The 21953-nt window shown below is 41.7% G+C and overlaps 1 protein-coding gene across 2 annotated transcripts in view; it reads right to left on the bottom strand.

Moving 5' to 3' along the window:
• si:ch211-196i2.1 (collagen alpha-1(I) chain) overlaps positions 1–21953 on the bottom strand; it is a 140160-nt gene that overhangs the window by 24426 nt on the left and 93781 nt on the right. For both annotated transcript variants that reach the window (XM_031809489.1, XM_020466333.2), the window contains 14 exons: positions 15318–16016; positions 10992–11027; positions 10509–10628; positions 9511–9549; positions 9248–9301; positions 8917–8970; positions 4495–4602; positions 1758–1811; positions 1295–1348; positions 964–1008; positions 802–855; positions 641–685; positions 432–485; positions 99–143 (listed from right to left, as the gene is read on the bottom strand). In XM_031809489.1, the coding sequence (XP_031665349.1) occupies positions 99–143; positions 432–485; positions 641–685; positions 802–855; positions 964–1008; positions 1295–1348; positions 1758–1811; positions 4495–4602; positions 8917–8970; positions 9248–9301; positions 9511–9549; positions 10509–10628; positions 10992–11027; positions 15318–16016 (1461 nt within the window). The remainder of the gene's footprint in view (positions 1–98; positions 144–431; positions 486–640; positions 686–801; positions 856–963; positions 1009–1294; positions 1349–1757; positions 1812–4494; positions 4603–8916; positions 8971–9247; positions 9302–9510; positions 9550–10508; positions 10629–10991; positions 11028–15317; positions 16017–21953) is intronic.

Below are 21953 nucleotides of genomic sequence, written 5' to 3'. Positions count from 1 at the left end.
ATTTCCTTTATAGTCTAACAAGCATAGAGCATGTAGTTCTGTTGAATGTGACCCAACTTCAGGCAAGAAAACACAACAAGACAAACGTCTCCTCTTACCTGCGGGCCTCTGGGGCCAACAACTCCAACAAGGCCCAACTCTCCCTAGAAGATAAATGCAGGTTACCTTTGGCAAAGACTGTCATGCACTTCGTTTTTTTATTTATTTATCGGCTGTCCCCATAAGAGAACCCTTTTTGTTTCCAGGGAGAACCCCTTTTGAGTCCACGTAGAACCCTTTTGGTTTCCATGTCAAACTCTTTTAGATAGCACATTTCTTTTTACGAGTGTACTCAGAAAGAGCTACCAATAAAATACAGTAGGTGCTAAGTTTATACATTATCTAAAATAATGGGAGGACCGTCGTCTCCTGGGATCAAAATGTAATCTCACCTTTGAGCCGTTAACTCCCTGAGCGCCGACAGAGCCTGTGAAACCAGCGGCTCCCTGCGCAAAACACAAATACACACACTGAGTGATATGATGTAGGGTGACTGACATACAGTAACATTTGCAATTGGGACCCATTAGAATACTGTGTTTTACTGTACGTTGGAATACATAGTAGGGGAAGTCCAGACTCCTGTTGCCTGTCTACTCACCATTGACCCAGGAGTCCCTGGAGGCCCATCAAACCCAGCCTCACCCTGGAAAGTCACAAACACATGGACACAAGTTAATGACACACTCAACTTTAGTGATAAACAATGGCCAGTAAGTACCAGTTTATTTGTTTGTAGTATTGTTACTGTGGGTCACTCACATCAGGGCCGGGGAGCCCCTCTGGGCCAGTGGCCCCTCTGACTCCCTGAGGTCCCTGAAGAGAACACAGACACAGTACACCTTTAGGGTTCTGGTCAAAAATAGTGCACTATAAAAGGAATAGGGCGCTATTTGGTACGCATACGGTGAGAGAAACACTTACACGTGGACCAACAAAACTGCGACGGCCTGGTAAACCAATGGAGCCCTACAGGACAAACAAAGATCAGATCCTCAGCTTTCAATTGAGAGGACTATTCACACAAAAGTCATCAGCAACATGCATACTGAGCATTACAAGGATATGAGAAAAGAAAATCAAGATAAATGTAATGTAAACTGTACCAGAACAGTCAGATCTCATAGTACTTACTCTTACCACTAAGAGGCAGCATATTCAAAGTAATAATATTGACTGGTAAAGACTGGAGATTGATATAAGTCTGTCTGGTACTCTAGTAATTACGAAACAATCCTACTTCAGTCAAAATTACCTTCTCGCCTGGTTCTCCCATTCGGCCTCTTCGACCCTTTTCTCCAATAAGGCCCTATAGGTCATTATAAAGATCGTTAAAAAGCATTATACATACAGTACCAGTCAAAAGTTTGGACACACCTACTCATTCCAAAGGTTTTCTTTACTATTTTCTATATTGTAGAATATTGTAGGGTGGCTACTTTGAATAATCTAAAATCTATATTTTGATTTGTTCAACAGTTTTTGGTTACTACATGATTCAATATGTGTTATTTCATAGTTTTTATGTTTCCACTATTATTCTACAATGTAAAAAAAATTGTAAAAATAAAGAAAAACTCTGGAATGTCCACACTTTTGACTGGTACTATATGTACTTCATAGAAAGTGTTAACGACTTATGCTCTTGAATACTATTCTTCATTAGACCCATGTTTCAGAATTCATAATGCCAATGTTTCACTGTCCAACCCCCTTACCTCCTCCCCCTTTTCTCCCTTGGAACCGCCGTCTCCCCTGTACCCGAAGGGTCCCTAAGCAAATTGAGACAACAATCATTGATATATTCAGAGATATAGCATCCGAAATGACACCCTATTCCATATATAGTGCACTACTTAGGGAATGGGGCCCTTAAGACCCTGGTAGGGCTGTAGCCGTCACAAAAGTTTTGTCAGCCGGTGATTGCCAAGCAAATAACTACTGATCTTACGGCAATTGACTGTTAATTAACATAAACACATTTAGCTCCTTCAACACATAGCCTACAAGCCAGTGATACAGACATTTGGAACAACTACATTTAAAAAGGTCTAATAAATCCATGTAATATAGCCTACACCTACACCTTCACCATAAATCCATTATTTATTTTAGACAGGTCTAAAGAAACATGATATGAAGAAAATATAGTCTATTTCAGAAGAACAGAATAGTATACTCTGAGTCCTTATGTTAGGCCCTGATCTGGCTACAATATCTCATTTAGCAGACAAGATTTGCATAGAAATCCGTGCCATTATTTTATATAATTTTATAGTATGAAGAATACAATTGAAAAAAGCTGAATACAATAGAATGGATATTTTCTCCAGAGGATTTGAGGGACTGCGCTATTCTGTGTTGAGTGGTTAACAAAGAAATAGGTATCTATATGCTTCATTTAGAGTTCTTAATGTAACTTTAGTTCTTCTACAAACGTTGGGCTATATGTTTAGATTTTTAATACATTGTAAGGCTGCATGATATGACTCTAATGATGATTTGAAAAAAAGTTGCATGAAAGGCATGAGCTCTGCTTTGTTTTTTTGCGCAGGTTGTACACACTTCATCGGTCTCTCATTCACAATTTGACCAGTACTTGATAATGCCTTGAATTATCTGGCAAAATGTCTTTTGTGTGGCCGTAATGCCCCCTATAAAAATCCATGTCTTTTGTGTGCCTGTAATGCCCCCTAAAAAAATCCATGTCTTTTGTGTGCCTATTTTAGACAGGTCTAAAGAAACATGATATGTTTAAAGAAAGGTCTAAAGAAATCCATGTCTTTTGCGGCCAGTGGCCATTGTGACCTTGAGCTGAATATAATAATTATAATTCCCTTCTCCCAGAGTGCCTCTCACTCACATGGCTCTCCATCATGTGACCGGGTCTTTCTCACAGGCTACAAGGGAAGACAGAAACATTGGGGACACAACTGCGCGGGTCATTATCCAATTCCGTGGTGCATATTGAAGATATTGGAAGAACAGTCCACATTTACTTTTTGTCAGCCAACAAGATTAGTAGGCCTTACAAACTGCAAAAGCAGTAGCCTATATCAATCTACTATCCCCCATAGTACAAAAGTTTACCTATTCTATTCTGTGCGAGAAATAAATATTCCAAACATAATGTGGGACAATGAATAATACAACCACTAGCATCCCAAAACTTTTTTAAGCAATGAGGCTGAAACAACAGATCAGAACGTTTAGCTTAAAATGTTGATAAACTATCAGGATATTTCTTCACATTATAAGCACCGCAATGTGAACACAGCAGTAGGCTATAAGCTCGAATGTTCCATTAGCGGGAAAACACCATTATCAAAAGTGACCACAAATGTAATTATGCATGTAATGCTTTTATTATAAAAGTGCATTGTGAAAATTATCTTCCCCAAACTTTAAACTCACATGCTGCTTATGAATGCCAGTTAGCCTCTACACCCCTTGTAAAGCAGATTCTTGTGCTTAATTTTAAGAAGTTATTTGGCCACTTTACAAACCTTATCAAAACATATAGGCCTATGGGCTAGGCTACATGAGGTGTGTGACTATGATTAGAAAAAGTCAACAACAAAAAAAGGCATTGTTTCTTGCCTTACGCTGGGCATCATTCACAAGTGATAATATATACTTCACAAGTGATAGGCTAATATTGTCACCTATCAGACTATTGTTAATTTAACCTTGTCCTTACATATACTAAATAATATACAGCGCATTCGGGAAGAATTCAGACCCCTTGACGTTTTCCACATTTTCTTACATTACAGCAATATTACAAAATTAATTCAATCAAATATGTTCCTCAACAATATACACACACACAAAAAAAAAGCTAAAAAAGTTTTTCGAAATTTTTGCAAATGTAATTTTTTGGGGGAAATGTCAAATGTACATAAGTATTCAGACCCTTTACTCAGTACTTTGTTGAAGCACCACTGGCAGCGATTACAGCTTCGAGTTTTCTTGGGTATGATGCTATCAGCTTGGCACACCTGTATTTGGGGAGTTTATCCCATTCTTCTCTGCAGATCCTCTCAAGCTCTCTCCTCCTATTTTTAATAGAGGCCATCACTGTTTTAGAAATGTTGTGCAACATGAGGTCATGGGTTCTCATGAAGTGTTTGATTAGATTTTCAATTACATTTGCATTGATGTCAGAGTGATTAGAGGGACAATAGAGTGCTGAATACCAGGCAGTTAGCAAGTTTGTACAAATGACCATCAGCAGCATTGGAGCTTGGAAAAGCCTAATTACCATGACTAAACGGTTTGATTGCCTTCATGACCCGTGACCACCGGTGTGGCGGTAATATGGTCGAGTAACAGCCCTAGGCCCTGGTTAAAATGAGTGCACTAAATAGGGAATAGGGTGCTGTTGGAGGCTAGAATGGTTGTTTCTGAGAACAGAAAGTTATCACGTAATAAGTCACTGAGTGGTGCCCTCACCTGTCGCCCGGGATCACCCAGCGTCCCAGGCTGACCGTCCTGCCCATTCGCTCCATCTTTCCCATGGAGCCCTGCTCTGCCCGCCACGCCATTTGGCCCCGGCTCACCCTGCAAAACAATAGATACCATCACCCAATCAGAGGCTGTGGACTGTGACAGAAACACCACCACCCAACCAGAGGCTGTGGATCTGTGAAAGAGACAACATCACCCAATCAGAGGCTGTGGATCAGTGACAGAGACACCACCACCCAATCAGAGGCTGTGTGGACCTGTGACAGTGAGGATGCAGCCCAAATGGCACCCTATTTATATAGGGCACTGGTCAAAAGTGGCGCACTATATAGGAATAGGGTGCCATTTGATGAACCCCCTGGCACTATTCCTGCCCAACAGGGTGGCACTGAGAGCTTATCAAGAGGATGAGAAGCTAGACTTCAGACCTTCTTGTCATCAATAACACTGCTCTGCAAACAGGTGGAGACCATGTACAAATCTGAAAGCTTTAAACACCTGTTAGCAGTGTGGAGTCTGTGAACTGTTATATTTCTGGGCCTGAACAGTGATTGATATTGTACATTTATTTATTGTATTTAACCCTTATTTTACCAGGAAAGTTGACTGAGAACACATTTGCATTCACAGCAACAACCTGGGGAATAGTTACAGGAGAGAGGAAAGAACCAATTGGAAGCTGGGGAGGATTAGGTGGCCATGATGGTATGAGGGCCAGATTGGGAATTTAGCCAGGACACCAGGGTTAACACCCCTACTCTTACTATAAGTGGTATGGAATCTTTAGTGACCACAGAGAGTCAGGAGACCCATTTAATATCCCATCTGAAAGGTGGCACCCTACACAGGTCAATGTCCCCAATCACTACCATGAGGTATTGGGATATTGTTTTTTAAACCAGAGGAAAGAGTGCGTCCTACCGGCCCTCCAACACCACTTCCAGCAGCATCTGGTCTCCCATCAAGGACTAACCCAGCTTAGCTTCAGAGGTAATGCATTTTTACATATACATTTTACATACACATTTTGCATACACATATTACATACATGGTACTTACCAAAGATAAGCTCTTTAAACCTGCCCCTCAGCCACTCTCAGCCCATCCCACCTATCACCATAGACCACCCCTCGGCCACTCTCAGCCCATCCCACCTATCACCATAGACCACCCTCGTTTGGTTTCCATGTGCCATATATTTGTCAATTGTGATGTGATGTTTTACATAAATGTTTAACCTTTCTAATCGTATAGTATCCACAGATTGTGAGCTAATAATGAAAACCTTTCCTATGAGTATTATTATGTTATTTATATAGCGCAGCTATCAACATTTTTGTCCTCAAATGAAACGGGTATATATTTCTATTTATGCCAATTCCTTTCAGCCAATTTGTATCTTTAATATACGACAGGCGAACAAGTTCCCTACTTTCTCCCTTTTCCACTTGCCTCCTCCATTTTTGTGGTAGTGCTGCAATCAGTTGGTTCTAAGTTTGGTTTGAGCAGATATTCCCATATACTTTCGATAGCTGCATATGTGACATGACATTTATTAACATCATGAATAAATATAATACAATTTTAAAACATTTTTTCCATAAAGAATGTTTAAAAAAAATAATTAATCAGCATATTTGAGTTTAACCATACCATTTGTTGTACTATTTGTTCTATATTTTCAGGAGGATAAAACTGAAATTGTAACCAGCGAGTTTGCTGCACTGAAAGTAAAGGGGCTGAATAATTTTTGCACGCCCAATTTTTCAGTTTTTGATTTGTTAAAAAAGTTTGAAATATCCAATAAATGTCGTTCCACTTCATGATTGTGTCCCACTTGTTGTTGATTCTTCACAAAAAAATACAGTTTTATATCTTTATGTTTGAAGCCTGAAATGTGGCAAAAGGTCGCAAAGTTCAAGGGGGCCGAATACTTTCGCAAGGCACTGTATGTATTAATGAAGCTTGTAGTGAGAGGTTTAAAGCTTTAATATTTTATAATTCTAGCCCCCCAAACTCATATTCATGGTATAAATTGGGACGTTTAATTTAGTCAGTCTTAGCATTCCAAATAAAATTAAATATTTTTTGCTCAAACGATGTAAAAAAAACGAGTCGTCTGGACTTGGCAAGCCCCATTAGTAAGTAAGTCAACTGTGATAGGAACAAAGAGTTAATCAATATGATTTTTCCACAAATAGACAAGTATTTACCTCTCCATGGTTGCAGAATCTTATGTATTTTTGCTAACTTTCTATCGAAATTCATTGTGGTAAGTTCCTTTATATTTTTTGAGTTGTGAATACCAAGTATGTCTACTTCGCCACCCCCATTTTATTGGTAAACTACAAGGTAGTGTAACACTGTGCCTTTTAACAATCCAATACTTAATATGGTACACTTGTTATAATTAGGATTTAGTCCACAGAGGCTTGAAAAGTGATCAAGATCTTCAATGAGACAGGGATCTAGATTGCGGACTTCAGTCATCGGCATACATTGACACTTTAGTTATTATCCCCAGGAATTCTAACTCCTTGATGTTCTAATTGTAATAGTGAGAAAGACTTGCCACAATGGTCATTCACCCACACACAATACAGCCATTCTCCACGCCACGTGTGTGCCACACAGTCCAGACACCGTATTGTCTTGTATTGGGGAGGGAGAGGAAGTGTTTACAGCTGTACCCAAAATCTCAGCAGTATTTGATGTGGGCCATCTTGTTAGGCCATAGCGTCTGTGCTTTACTTTACTGCTCAGTCAGCTGTCTCTGACAGGCTAAGACACAACACGGCAAAGCCTCTCTGCACCCAAAATGGCACCCTATTCCCTATTTAGTGAACTACTTTTGACCAGGGCCCAAAAGGAATAGGGTAACATTTTACAGTACCTTCAGAAAGTATTCAGACCACTTGACTTTTGCCACATTTTGTTACGTTACAATCTAATTCTAAAATGTATTAAATAAATACAGTCTACACACAATACAGTCTACACGCAATACCCATCAGCAGTCTACACACAATACCCCATAATGACAAAGCAAAAACAGTTTCTAAGAAATGTTAGCAAATGTATTAAAAATAAAAACAGAAATACCTTATTTACAAATATTCAACCATTCAGACCCTTTGCTATGAGACCCAAAAATTTAGTTCAGATGCATCCTGTTTCCATTGATCATCCTTGAGATGTTTCTACAACTTCATTGGAGTCCACCTGTGGTTAATTCAATTGATTCGGAAAGGCACACACCTGTCTATATAAAGGTCTCACAGTTGAAAGTGCATGTCAGAGCCATGAGGTCAAAGGAATTGTCCGTAGAGACAGGTTTGTGTCAAGGCATTTCTGCAGCATTGAAGGTCCCTAAGAACACAGTGGCCTCCATCATTCTTAAATGGATGAAGTTTGGAACCACCCGGCCAAACTGAGCAATCAGGGGAGAAGGGCCTTGGTCAGGGACATGACCAAGAACCCGATGGTCACACTGACAAAGCTCCAGAGTTCCTCTGTGGAGATGGGAGAACCTTCCAGAAGAACAACCATCTCTGCAGCACTCCACCAATCAGGCCTTTATGGTAGAGTGACCAGAAGGAAGCCAGTCCTCGGTAAAAGGAACATGACAGCCTGCTTTGAGTTTGCCAAAAGGCAATGAAGGACTCTCAGACCATGAGCAACAACTTTCTCTGTCTGGTCTGATGAAACCAAGATTGAACTATTCGGCCTAAATGCCAAGCGTCACATCTGGAGGAAACCTGGCACCATCCCTACGGTGAAGCATGGTGGTGGCAGCATCATGCTGTGGGGGTGTTTTTCAGTGGCAGGGACTGGGAGACTAGTTAGGATTGAGGCAAAGGTGAACGGAGCAAAGTACAGATGAAAAACCCATCCAATCTGACAGAGCTCGAGAGGATCTGCAGAGAAGAATGGGAAAAAACTCTCCAAATACAGGTGTGCCAAGCTTGTGGCGTCATACCCAAGAAGACGCGAGGCTGTAATCACGGCCAAAGACGCATCAACAAAGTACTGAGGAAAGGGTCTGAATAGTAATACAAATGTGATATTTCAAAATGTCTAAAAACTAGTTTTGCTTTGTCATTATGGGGTATTGTTTGTAGAATGATGAGAGAAAAACGTTGAAAGTTCTTATTTTAGAATAAGGCTGTAACGTAAACATTTTTGGAAAAAGTAATGGGGTCTGAATGCTTTCCGAATGCACTGTAGGATGCAGCCTTGGTTTGATAACAGAATGGCCCGCATACTCTATATCATCCTAATTACCACTTTAACGACAACGTTTAGATCCAGAAGTTCTTCGTCAGGTCACCTTCGTTCCAAATACAGTGTGCAGACTTTTCTGTATTTTTTCATGTATCCTTTATGTACCCTGTCATTAGTACTTACCATTTCTCCCATTACTCCTGGAGGCCCTCGTTGGCCAGGATCACCTGTTGGCCCCTGGGTGAGATGTGAGAAGAGATGAATAGATAGAGAGATAGAGACAGACAGATAGGGACAGATCAGACAAACGTTTAACTCACAACACAGATGTCAAACAGTGTAAATAAACACTTTTGCTGAGTGTGTACACTAGAGAGAGAGAGAGAATTATCAGGCATTCATTTCAACTACATCATGTCATGTAAACCAGTATTCATGGTATACTACCCAGATGATGAGACTCTTCACCACACCTAATGTAGGACCAAATATGCAGGGAAGGGGTCTCACTCACCTGTGGGCCTGGCTTCCCCATCTCCCCAGCTGGTCCTGGGGGTCCCTGCTCCCTCTGCAAGCAAACAGAGAACAGAATAGTGTCAGGAAGAACCATAACCCTGCTGTATTCTATGACCCTATTCCTGTTATAGTGCAGTATTTTTGGCAAGGACCCATATGGCTCTGGTCGAAAGTAATGCACTATATAGGGAATAGGGGGCCATTTGGGATGCATTCCCAGCCAGTCTAGTCCCAGTCATGGGAGCGATGTTCATTACTTACAGGCCAGCCAGCGCTGAGCAACTGGTAGAAAGAGGTTTGCTGGAAGAAACATGGAGACATGGCAGATTATTTCAAGTTTCACAAATCAGAATTAGTTTTGAAAAATAAAATAAGTTAATGTATATGGATTTACATAACAAAAATGTTGAATTAATGCCTATGTTCCATCATTCATATCATTGCCATGTTAAAGGGACATTTCACTCATAAATTAAAGTGCCAATGTTTTCAGATGCTTTCACGAGATTGGTTGTGAACTGTAGATCCAACTCTACGCCTGAATCCCAAATGTCAAATTTCTTGGTTTTTATTCAGTGCCATATCCTCTCAGAACAAAGCACTGGTGCTAAAATAAAACATATTTTCGTCATCCTCACTCAACAGATACTGCAGCACAGTATCAGTTCAAAGCCCAGTGTAACAAATCGTCCATCACTACTTTATTCTTACACCGCATCTTTATTCAATAATGTCCATGTAGTTTTCCATCACGCTGATCATCATGCCGTATTACACAGCCTGCAGCTGTGTTCAGACTCAGAGCAGGCAGGAAGATCAAACTGATGAGGGATGGCTGGAGCACGGGCTCACACACACCAACAGTGTGGGGTCAAAGACTGTACAGCTAATCTGGAAAAACCTCTGGGTAAAAATAGGGTTGCAAAATTCAGGTAACGTTCCCCAAATTCCCAGGATTTCCAGAAATCAAAAACATTTTCCAGAAATAACTGTGAATTTAGGGAAAGTTACCCGTATTTTGCAACCCTACACAGGCAGTCTATAGGTTCATAGCATTAGACTGTATGTCCCCTTGGAGTTTGGGTACGGCTAAGGTGGGAGTTGGGGAGAGGTTGTGTTACAGCTGGGGGTTGGGATTTAGGGGTGGAGTTGAGGTGTAACAGATTTCAGTTGGGTTTGGAGTGAGGTTCAGCTTCAGGTAAGCGAGATAGGGTGACGTTGGGGTAGGATTCGGGGTGAAATGAGGGTCGTCACCTCACCTGAAAAGTAGCCCACTCCTCAACAGTGTTCTTCCACAGGTAGAAAGAGGGCAGGCCAGGTGGGCCAGGGGGGCCTGGATCCCCCTGTCGCCCTGCACGCCCCTCAGACCCCAGCTGGCCCTGTAAGAAATATAATAGGTATTAGTTACAATATCTACACCTAGAATAAACTGAAATGATACAGTCAGTCCTATTGGACTGTGAGAGGAAACAAATGTACAGGAGGACTTGGAGTCAAAGAGAGGCAGCAGAGGCTAGGGGTTTACAACTGTAAACACATTCATTATTATCTGTACTTCAGTCGTAACAAAAGAAAATTAGCTCATGCTCTGATCCGATTGCAAATCCATAATTTTGTAGGACACAGTAAAGGTGCATTGAAATGTGAGTAGGTCAAGCAGACTAGCCCAGCATATAATCATAGGCCATCATGTCATCGATTAAAATCACCTCAAGCCATTCCAAAACGTCAACTCCTCTTACCTTGTCACCTTTGAACCCACGCAAGCCAGCAAAACCCTGGAGAACGTAAACAACAACAGAGAGAGAGAGAGAGAGAGAGAGAGAGAGAGAGAGAGAGAGAGAGAGAGAGAGAGAGAGAGAGATCACAGAACATGTGAGACATTTATTCAAGTTAATTCAGGGATGCAGTGGGGTGCAGAGGGACAGCCCTCTCAACTTCTCATATAGTTCCTTTATCATACAATCAAATGTAATGTAACCGATGCCCTAAGCTCAAGCACAACAACAAACAACACATTGATCCTCAAATCCTACCAAATAGGTTACAACATCCGCCCTGTCCACTATTAACAGACTGAGACAGGCTGCCAGTCAGAGGAGAGCAGCGGATCCCAGTAAAGCTTCCCTTTACCAGGGTTTCCACTGCAGCCCGCCTCCTATGAAAGCCAAAAGTTAGTACCTTTTAGAGGTCTTCCTGCCCACAGTTTAGATACCCATTAAGCCAGCTAAAAAGACAAGCTTTCAGAAGCCTAAAGAGCACAGCAATATGGCCATGCATTTAACAGTGGCCCAGCTGCCCTGTGGAAACTGTGGAAGCTGCAAAGCAGACAACCGCAACCAACAAAATGGCTTCCTCTTAGTGGGGAGAAATAACAATCCAGCAACGTCAACCATCACCAATCAACCACAAGGAATATGGTCCAGTACATTCAACACAAAAGAGAGGAGATTAATGTTTCTGGTCTTTTTTAGTCAGCTTTCATATGCAGTGCCTTTGGAAAGTATTCAGACCCCTTGACTTTTTACACATTTTCTTCTCAAAGGGATTAAATAAATAAAAAATCTTCAGCAATCTACACACAATACCCCATAATGGCAAAGTGAAAAATGTTTTTTTTCCGGGATGTTTGCTAATTTATTACAAATAAAATACAGAAATAGCTTATTTACATAGGCATTCAGACCCTTTGCTATGAGACTTGAAAATTCATCTTAGGTGCATCCTGTTTCCAATGATCATCCTTGAGATGTTTCATCAACTTGATTGGAGTCCACCTGTGGTAAATTCAATTGATTGGACTTGATTTGGAAAGGCACATACCTGTCTATATAAGGTCCCACAGTTGACAGTGCCTGTCAGAGCAAAAACCATGCCATGAGGTCGAAGGAATTGTCCGTAGAGCTCCGAGACAGGATTGTGTCGAGGCACAGATCTGGGGAAGGGTACAAAACATTTCTGAAGCATTGAAGGTCCCCCAAGAACACCGTGGTCTCCATCATTCTTAAATGGAAGAAGTTTGGAACCACCAAGACTCGGGGGAGGTGACCAAGAACCCGATGATCACTCTGACAGAGCTCTAGAGTCCCTCTGTGGAGATGGGAGAACCTTCCAGAAGGACACCCATCTCTGCAGCACTCCAACAATCAGGCCTTTATGGTAGAGTGGCCAGACAGAAGCCACTCCTCAGTAAAAGGCACATGACAACCCGCATTGCTTTTTCCAAAAGGCACCTAAAGACTGTTAGAGCATGAAAAACAAGATTCTCTGGTCTGATGAAACCAAGATTAAACTATTTGGCCTGAATGCCAAACGTCACGCCTGGAGGAAACCTGGCACCATCCCTATGGTGAAGCATGGTGGTGGCAGCATCATGCTGTGGGGGTGTTTTTCAACGGCAGGGACTGGGAGACTAGTCAGGATCGAGGGAAAGATGAACGGCGCAAAGTACAGAGAGATCCTTGATGAAAACCTGCTCCAGAGCGCTCAGGACCTCAGACTGAAAATACAGGTGTGCTAAGCTGGTAGTGTCATACCTAAGAAGACTCAAGGCTGTAATTGCTGCCAAAGGTGCTTCAACAAAGTACTGAGTAAAGGGTCTAAATAATTATGTAATTATGAAATATATATATATTTTTATATGAATTAGCTAAACTTAGCTAAACCTGTTTTAGCTTCGTCATTATGGTTTATTGTGCTTAGATTGATGAGAACATTTAAAAAATGTAATTCATTTTAGAATAAGGCTGTAACCTAACAAAATGTGGAAAAGTCAAGGGGTCTGAATACTTTCCGAAGGCACTGTAGGTCACATCATGTCAGCATGAGTCCGTAAAGCTTAGATAACACAGAAGATTTACATGCAACAAGGACATAAAAATTCCATGAAATGTCGTCTACGTCAGGGGCTAAAGCCAGGCCAGCTTCACCTATCATTGTCACATGCAAGCACACACACACACACACACACACACACACACACACACACACACACACCACAGGCCTGACATACAGCATGTTGTCAGTGAGTACAAGTATCTGTTGATACTGTTGATTATTAATATTTGCTTTATTACAATGTGTCTGTTAAATAAATAGCTAACCATATGAATCGAGCCCGTGGCCCCATCATTGCAAAGTCTAAAGCCATGGGTGGCCTACCATTAAAATGTTTCATTAAACTATTTCATTCATTGGTGCTACCTATTATTACTTGTGCTGCAGCAATATGGGGGCACCGAAATTATACTTGTGTTGACGCTGTTTTTAACCATGCCTGCAGATTTGATCTTGATGTAGGTAAATACATGACAAATGCTGCTATTCCAGGCGATATGGGCTGGGAAACTATATGGCATCACCAGTCGCTATATATATATATTTTTATATTGGCAGATGAAAGTCATATGAACATCTATGTAAAAGTGTATTTTTTTTTACGGCTTGTGATGCTGCTACTGCAAATATTTTTGTTCATATACCATGTCAACGTCTTTTATTACTTCATCCATATGACTCGACACCAATACAGACAAAGTGTCCTCTAGAAATGAACGCAGTACTTTTGAATCAGCACTTTTAGAGAGCAATGAACTAAAATGTTACTAGCGGATAAACAAGCCTGAAAGTAAAACTGTGCAACTACTGCCTTTTCAAATGCACTTTTGGGATATAATCTTATGTACGTACTGTTAAATCCAAGCAATATAGAAGCGCCTTTGCTAAATTTAGATGTCAAATGGCCCCTCTCGCTATCGAGACTGGGCGATACACAAACACTCTCATAGATAAATGTGTATGTACTTTTTGTAACTCTGGTTCCATTGATACGTAAGCTCATGCCTTACTGTGGGTTATACAATGAAATTAGGGATGATCTTATTTGTCAGCTGTCCAGCCAAAATGAGCATTTTAACGGTCTTGATGAAAATAATAAACTAGGTGAAATGTTATCAGGTAACTATAATGTAAATGCCTGTGCCAAAGCCTGCCATCTTATCCTCCAACGGAGACATTTTTAGTGCCTTATTATTAGTGCTATTGTCCTTTAATCTACTGTATTTTTTGGGGTGGGGGGGGGGGGTTGTGCATACATGTATATAGATTACAGTACCAGTCAAAAGTTTGGACACATCTACTCATTCAAGGGTTTTTCTTAATTTGTACTATTTTCTACAGAATAATAGTGAATAATAGTGAATAATAGTGAAGACATCAAAACTATGAAATAACACACATGGAACCATGTAGGAACCAACATTTTTAAAAACAAATCTAATGATATTTTAGCTGTCATCAAGGCAGAGTGAGCAAAGCTGTCAACAAGGCAAAGGGTGGCTACTTTGAAAAAATCTCAAATATAAAATATTTTTGGATTTGTTTAACACTTTTTTGGTTTCTACACGATTCCATATGTGTTATTTCATAGCTTAGAAAATAGTACAAATAAAGAAAAACCCTGGAATGAGTACGAGTTTCCAAACTTTTGACTGGTACTGTATGTCTGTACTATTATAGATGACACTTGTACCATGTTTCACCATGATTGTTTTGAGAGTCTCAAAACTCAATCTGTATTTCATTGTTCAAACTCTAAACTCCACATCACCATGGCCAGGAGCCCATGAGACCATAATGTATTCTTGCTTTACAGGAGAAGGTGCTTCATTACTGCAGTCTTCCCGACTGCAGAGTCTTTTACTCTTCATTCATGTTCTCTACAGCCGGGATTAATCACAGTAATGCTGTCGAGTGATCCCAGGCCTTTATAACAGACAGATAGCCAGGCTGAAGCTCCAGGACCAAGCCAGACGGAGCCAGATGTTGCTCCATCTGGGTCTGGTTCTGAAGGATCTAAGTGGTCCGGTCGGTCTGGCATTGTAAACCAGGCAAACCTCTGATTGGGCTGGATAGCAGAGCTTCATGCCCCCTCCACCAATTAAAGAGGCTTGTTGATGTGATTGCTGTGACTAATGCGGTAATGAAGGCATTGACACTTGGTGCCAATTTGGAGCTGTGGAGTTGTTAATGTGAAGAGAGGAATATGAAAAATATCAGAAGACCCTTACCTCCTTTCCTGGGGGCCCCATTCTGCCTGGGGGCCCTCTCTGGACCCTATACATCTGGCCATCAGAGCCCAGAACCAGGTCCCCTTCTCTGGATATGATGGTCACAGTGCCTGTGCGCTCTGGTCCTCCTTCCACAGTGATAGCACAGTCAGGGTTTGGGTCAGGTTGTGTGGGGATGTGTGTGGTGGGTCTCCTCTCCTCAGTGACAGCTTCTATAGGGGTGGCAGGGGGCACTGAGGTGGGGGCGAGGGCGGTCTGTGAGGGGGTCTGGGGCCCCTCCACCTCCTGCCTCAACAGGTTAAAGTCTGGGTGCTCCGGGTCCAGGGGGGTCTTTATTGGAGTCTTAACAATGGAAGGCTTCTTCGAGGAAGACACAGGATCCAAATCAATAATGATGTCATCCGAGGGTTTCCCGGGAAACAGGCCAATGCCCTTCCCTCCAGAGTCTGCCGTCTTCTTGCCCGTGGTGATGTTCTCGTCCAGGAGTTTGGAGGAGGGCTCAGGCTTGCCCTCATGGCTGTCCTTAGGGCCCTGCCTGCTGGGTTTCCACTGAGGATTAAGGTGTCCCCCGTGGAGATTTGGATCAGCCAGGTCTGTGTCTTCGTCCACCACAAAGACGTCTCCTCGTCCCACCATACCTTTCTGGTGGGGACCCCATGTCCCGTCCCCACGCTGACTCCCAGTCTGCCCAAACACATCCTATGGAGACACAACATAAACACAATTTATGTATTGTGGTGCTGAATAGGAATATACACTGAGAGTACAAAACAGTAGGTACACCTTCGTAATATTGAGTTGCACCCACTTTTGCCCCCCTTTTGGACCCCCTTTTGCCCTTGGTCTCCTTTGGCTGGTGGACCATTCTTGATACACATGGGAAACTGTTGACCGTGAAAAGCCCCCCAGCATTGCAGATCTTGACATACTCAAACCGGTGCAACTGGCACCTACTACCATACCCCGTTCAAAGGCGCTTAAATATTTGGTATTTTTTGTCTATTTACCCTCTGAATGAGACACATACACAATCCATGCCTCAATTGTCTCAAGGCTTAAAAATATATATATTTTTTACCTGTCTCCTCCCCTTCATCTACACTGATTGGAGTGGATTTAACAAGTTACATCAATAAGGGCTCATGGCTTTCACCTGGATTCACCTGGTCAATCTATGCTTTGTACACTCAGTGTATGAGATCATAGGTTGTTAGCAATTGATGTTATTCTTCAATAACACAAACTCCAAAGCAAATCAGGGGGAGAAAAATAGGTTTATTTGAGAAGGACAAATCAAAGATGTTATGCTGGGAGGTAGATGTTCAGTCTCCCCTGTCCTCAGCTTTTCTCCACAAGGAACAGGATGCCATTTATTACCCCCCACCATAGCCTGGGGTTGACCAATCAGAAGTTCTTGCAGTACAACTGGGCCAATGACCAAATAACAAGTATCCTGCTCCTGACTCAATGTACAAAACATAGCACATGTAGCACATGTAGCTCTGAGTTCAGGACTGACATTCCACAGATTCTAAACAGCTGTTGAACTGAAACCCAACTCCTATTTACATTGACAATTCCCTATTGACCATTAGTACTATATTTAGTTTAGTACTCTCGTCCTCTCATCCTCTGCATTGTGTAAATTTCTTCACAATATTCTTATACCCCCCCTAGACCATTTAAAAAATAAATATACTTCAAATGTCTTTTTAGAAAACAATAGAAAACATGAGAAAATAGACTGAATTAAAAACATTAGCAGTAAGCATAAAAAAACTTACATTAAACACCTTGCATTTCTATAAAACACAAAGGGCATATTTTACTTGCTGTTGCAATAAGAAATAGATTTCACACAAAGTTATAGAAAAGAGGTATTAACAGGTGTGATACCACATCTGAGAGAGCATGGTTCGTTACAGCACAGAGGACAGTTACCACAGGCACATTGACCACAATCATGAGGCTTGGTGTGATGATGAAGACCCTTATGATCCCCACCACATTCTGGTGAACACCACTGACACCCATCTCCAAAAAGACAAGGTTGAATCTCACGATATCCCCTATCACGTAACTGTCGGATTTAAGCAGACAAACATCGGGCAATAGCACACTTGATAACCTGGATGGGGATGAGAGAAATAACCACATCTCCCACTATTGGAAGTATCATGCTCACCAAAAACCTTCCCCATGTACCAAATGTGGAAGACAACCACATGACTAAGCCTAAATCATCTGGATTGTAAATCCTGATATTTAGCGCCCTCAGTCCTGATCTTTTGGATTAGGTTAGTTATTTCCTCAAGAATGATCAGGGATGTAAGTACAGCAGTAGGCACCAATAACAGCACATGTACCCCCTTGTGCGGACAGAAGATAATCAAGGGCCAAACGATTTTGCATCGCCACAGTCCGAATGACAGCCAGTAATTAACTCAAGACTCTCAACTGTTCTATTAGCAAAGATTTCACAAACAGTTAGCCATATTAATAACTTCCCGGGCTATTTTAAAAATACCATATGAGGGAGAGGCAATCGCAAAGAATCTCCCCGTTTCTGTATTCACACGTTTATGACGGTGTGAAAAATGGGAATTCACAGAACGTCTTACATGGGGTACTACATATAACACAATCCCTTGCCACAACTTTGGTAAACAGGAATAGGCATAGGATCCACAGATGAAGTAAGTCCCATTAGGAGCTATCATACCATTATTGATGATGGCATAAAAAGTAGTCATAGTGCCGTTACTGAGAGTCAATTCAACAGATATTAGACATTCCGCAACCTTAGTACTGTCACAGGCTGTTGTCTGATCACACTTACTCTGTCCTACTTTGACAAACGCGTCCTGGTGCAGTTGAGACAAATTCAGAGAGAGTGACCTACTAAAACATAACCATTCAACAGGGGCATGTGTAATAACTAGGTAAGGTGGTCGATGATTAGTGTCATTGGTAATCTCAAATGAAGGAAGGTACTGCAGAACTAGGTACTCTCGCATATTGATACTCAACATTCTCACCCCAATTAGTACCAATAACCCCAATAATACCAATTAACATCTCTCCATATACACAACATTTCACTCTGGTTAAAAGGAATATCCCTTAATAGAATAACTGCCCACGATGTGAATGGTGCACACGTACAAACTCAACAACTTCTTTGATCGACTACTGTGGCATCGTGTAGAGAGCTAGAAACCCGAGTGTCCCTCATCCTGCTAAAGCATCTCTGTGTTAGAAATGGAAATACCACCCACATCCTGTATTAGGAGGAAACTCGCAAGGAAAATACTTTCAAACATCTTTCACTTGTCTGCAAGACAATAATATTCAATCATTCTTTTATCAAGGTAATCATTCACCAAGTCCTTTAAAAGTGACCAGCTCTTCCACACTGGTATCAGTCCCACTTAGATAACTATTAGAAATTATGTTCTGACAGTCTGCCGGTAATGAGGAATTCTTCTTCTGTTCCACTGGTTGCACTTCACCCGTGATCTTCTATCGTTTCATGTACAGTCCTTGAATCGAAGGATATTGCTTCAGCTTCAGACTGTAAATTATCATAATCTGTAATGAAGGAAACAAAAAAGTGAATGTGACATCCTGGTTTCAAGAGAAATTGTAGATTTCCCTAAGTAAGCATGTCCTGATTCTCAGGAAAAAGTTGGACATTTCACCTAGATATCCCTAATATGACAACATAGAAGCTTATCAGGTTCTGATCATCTTACTATGCTTCTTCACCCGAGATTGGCCCCCGATTGCTAATCAATCAGTTCTTTATTCTCCAGGCTCCGCTTTGTCATCAACATGGACAACCTTGCAATGTATCCATCGTGATTTTCCCTGGACTTTTACTGATGACCTCGTTATTAGCAAAACATGATAAGGACCTTCCCAGTTCGGCCATAATGTGTCGGTCACATATATTTTTACCACCATCACCCACCGTCCTGGCTCTACGTCATATTCCCCATTAGAGAGTTGTATGCAATAGTTAAGTATTGTGTCACTCATAAAGTGAACATCTGCTTTTCTCAAATCTAACGTGCCTGGTAGTGACATGGGTCCATTGTAGGAACTGACCAGCCTACCTTCCTCACACTCCGCTCAATAATGCTTGAACCGTCTGTGCATAAGATAAACTCAAGGATTTCCAACGAATGACTCTATGAACCCATCAGAGAGCTGATCAAAAACAACTCACAACAGTCATGTTCAAGTAATGTGGTATCTGGAGGATACATCAGAGTAGCTAGATTACAATGTGTATTTTCATCTATGTCCCATAGATCTTTATCCACCACTTTAGTAGCGTCCATAGCTTCCTTGCTAATGGGATGTTGTTTTGTGCAAGCTGGGGCAACACCTGGCAAGCACACTGGTTCTATATAGAAAGTTCCACACTCATTTTTCTTCGTAGTCCAAATAGCATGGTTCTGAACTGTAGATTCCAGCATCAATCTTCATTGGACCAATAGAAATTAATAATATTTTGGTATGTTTCATATCTGTCTTCATCTCCCCCCCACTCCTGTTGCTCTCATCTTCTTGCTTGTGTACTGAGGACATATATGTTTTGCATAAGATATGTGAAATACAGTGACTTAAGCACCCGTATCTAGTCAAAAAAAAATCTACTGCAAAAGAGTTTGTTTTTTTAAATACATTTTTTGCCCTTTTTTCTCCCCAATTTCGTGGTATCCAATTGGTAGTAATTACAGTCTTGTCTCATAGCTGCAACTCCCATACGGACTCGGGAGAAGCGAAGGTCGAGAGCCATGCATCCTCCGAAACGCAACCCAACCAAGCCGCACTGCTTCTTGACACAATGCACATCCAAACCGGAAGCCAGCCGCACCAATGTGTCAGAGGAAACACCGTATACCTTGTGACCTGGTCAGCGTGCACTGCGCCCGGCCCGCCACAGGAGTCGCCAGTGTGCGATGAGACAAGGCCAAACCCTCCCTAACCCGGACGACGCTGGGCCAATTGTGCGCCGCCCTATGGGCCTCCCGGTCGCGGCCGGCTGCGACAGAGCCTGCGCTCGAACCCAGAATCTCTGGTGGCACAGCTAGCACTGCTCCACCCGGGAGGCATTACTGCAAAATTGTTAACCATAGTGTTCACATATATTCCATCCGATTTCATATGTACACCAGCTGAGATGGCACGTAAGAGGGAGTCTGTTAGTTTACCTCCACAGCATCCAGCAAACTCTGCTGCCGAGTCGGAGAGAGCTTTTAAATTTCTGCCCAAGCATTGTGTCGTTGGGGCTGTTGTCTTGATTCCATTTTCCCTTAGACAGACCCTTCTTCTCCTGGCCACTTCTCATAAAAGCACATTTTCTTTTCCGGCATTCTCGTTGCCAGTGACCAGAAATTCCGCAACAATGACATACACCAGGTTTCTTTTTTACTGAACGAATAATGTTGTTGGCTTCACTTGGAACCTGCACAACTCTGATACTCACGTCTCGTGGATGCTTAAAAGTTTTTGACCATTCATCCAGATGTTGATTTATGTGTGATTACGGTCTCTAGAAGTTTATCTTTACTTCCTTTTACAGCCTGTGTTCTGGTTGGCCTGAGACATCGTTCGTCACTGCTGTCAGAATCTGTTGACTCAAAGCCAGGCAGTGCTGACCAGATGGTTGAAAGGTGATCTGCCTTGCACAACTCAGTGTGAGAATAGATGGGTTGGAGAACCGAATTTCTCCCTTTAAGGCTTTCAAACTATCTTTATCTCTCTGCAATGTCATTATATTAACATCAAAAGTTGTATAATATATATCTCTATGTTTATATATTTATTTATCCCCAATATATACAGTTGAAGTTTCGGAAGTGTACATACACCTTAGCCAAATACATTTAAACAATTACCAAATTGAAACAATTAAAAATTCCCTGTCTTAGGTCAGGTAGGATCACCACTTTATATTAAGAATGTGAAATGTCAGAATAATAGTCTAGAATTATTCTCTTCAGCTTTAATTTCTTTCATCAAATTCCCAGTGGCTCAGAAGTTTACATACAGTCAATTTGTATTTGGTAGCATTGCCTGTAAATTGTTTAACTTGGGTTTCAGTTAGCCTTCCACAAGCTGCCCACAATAAGTTGGGTGAATTTTGGCCCACTCCTCCTGACAGAGCTATTGTAACGGAGTCAGGTTTCTAGGCCTCCTTGCTCGCACACGCCTTTTCAGTTCTGCCCACAAATGTTCTATAACATTGAGGTCAGGGCTTTGTGATGGCCACTCCAATACCTTGACTTTGTTGTCCTTAAGCCATTTTGCAACAACATCAGAAGTATGCTTGGGGTCATTGTACATTTGGAAGACCCATTTGTGACCAAGCTTTAACTTCCTGACTGATGTCTTGAGATGTTGCTTCAATATATCCACATCATTTTCATTCCTCATGAAGCCATCTATTTTGTGAAGTGCACCAGTCCCTCCTGCAGCAAAGCACCCCCACAACGTGATGCTGCCACCACCGTGCTTCAAGGTTGGGATGGTGTTATTCGACTTGCAAACCTCCCACCTTTTTCCTCCAAACATATCGATGGTCATTATGGCCAAACAGTTCTATATTTGTTTCATCAGACCAGA

Source organism: Oncorhynchus kisutch, linkage group LG29, assembly GCF_002021735.2.
Source record: "Oncorhynchus kisutch isolate 150728-3 linkage group LG29, Okis_V2, whole genome shotgun sequence".
Classification (NCBI taxonomy): domain Eukaryota; kingdom Metazoa; phylum Chordata; class Actinopteri; order Salmoniformes; family Salmonidae; genus Oncorhynchus; species Oncorhynchus kisutch.
The sequence above is the reverse complement of the archived record's forward strand: the minus strand, read 5'-3'. Positions and strand labels throughout refer to the sequence as shown.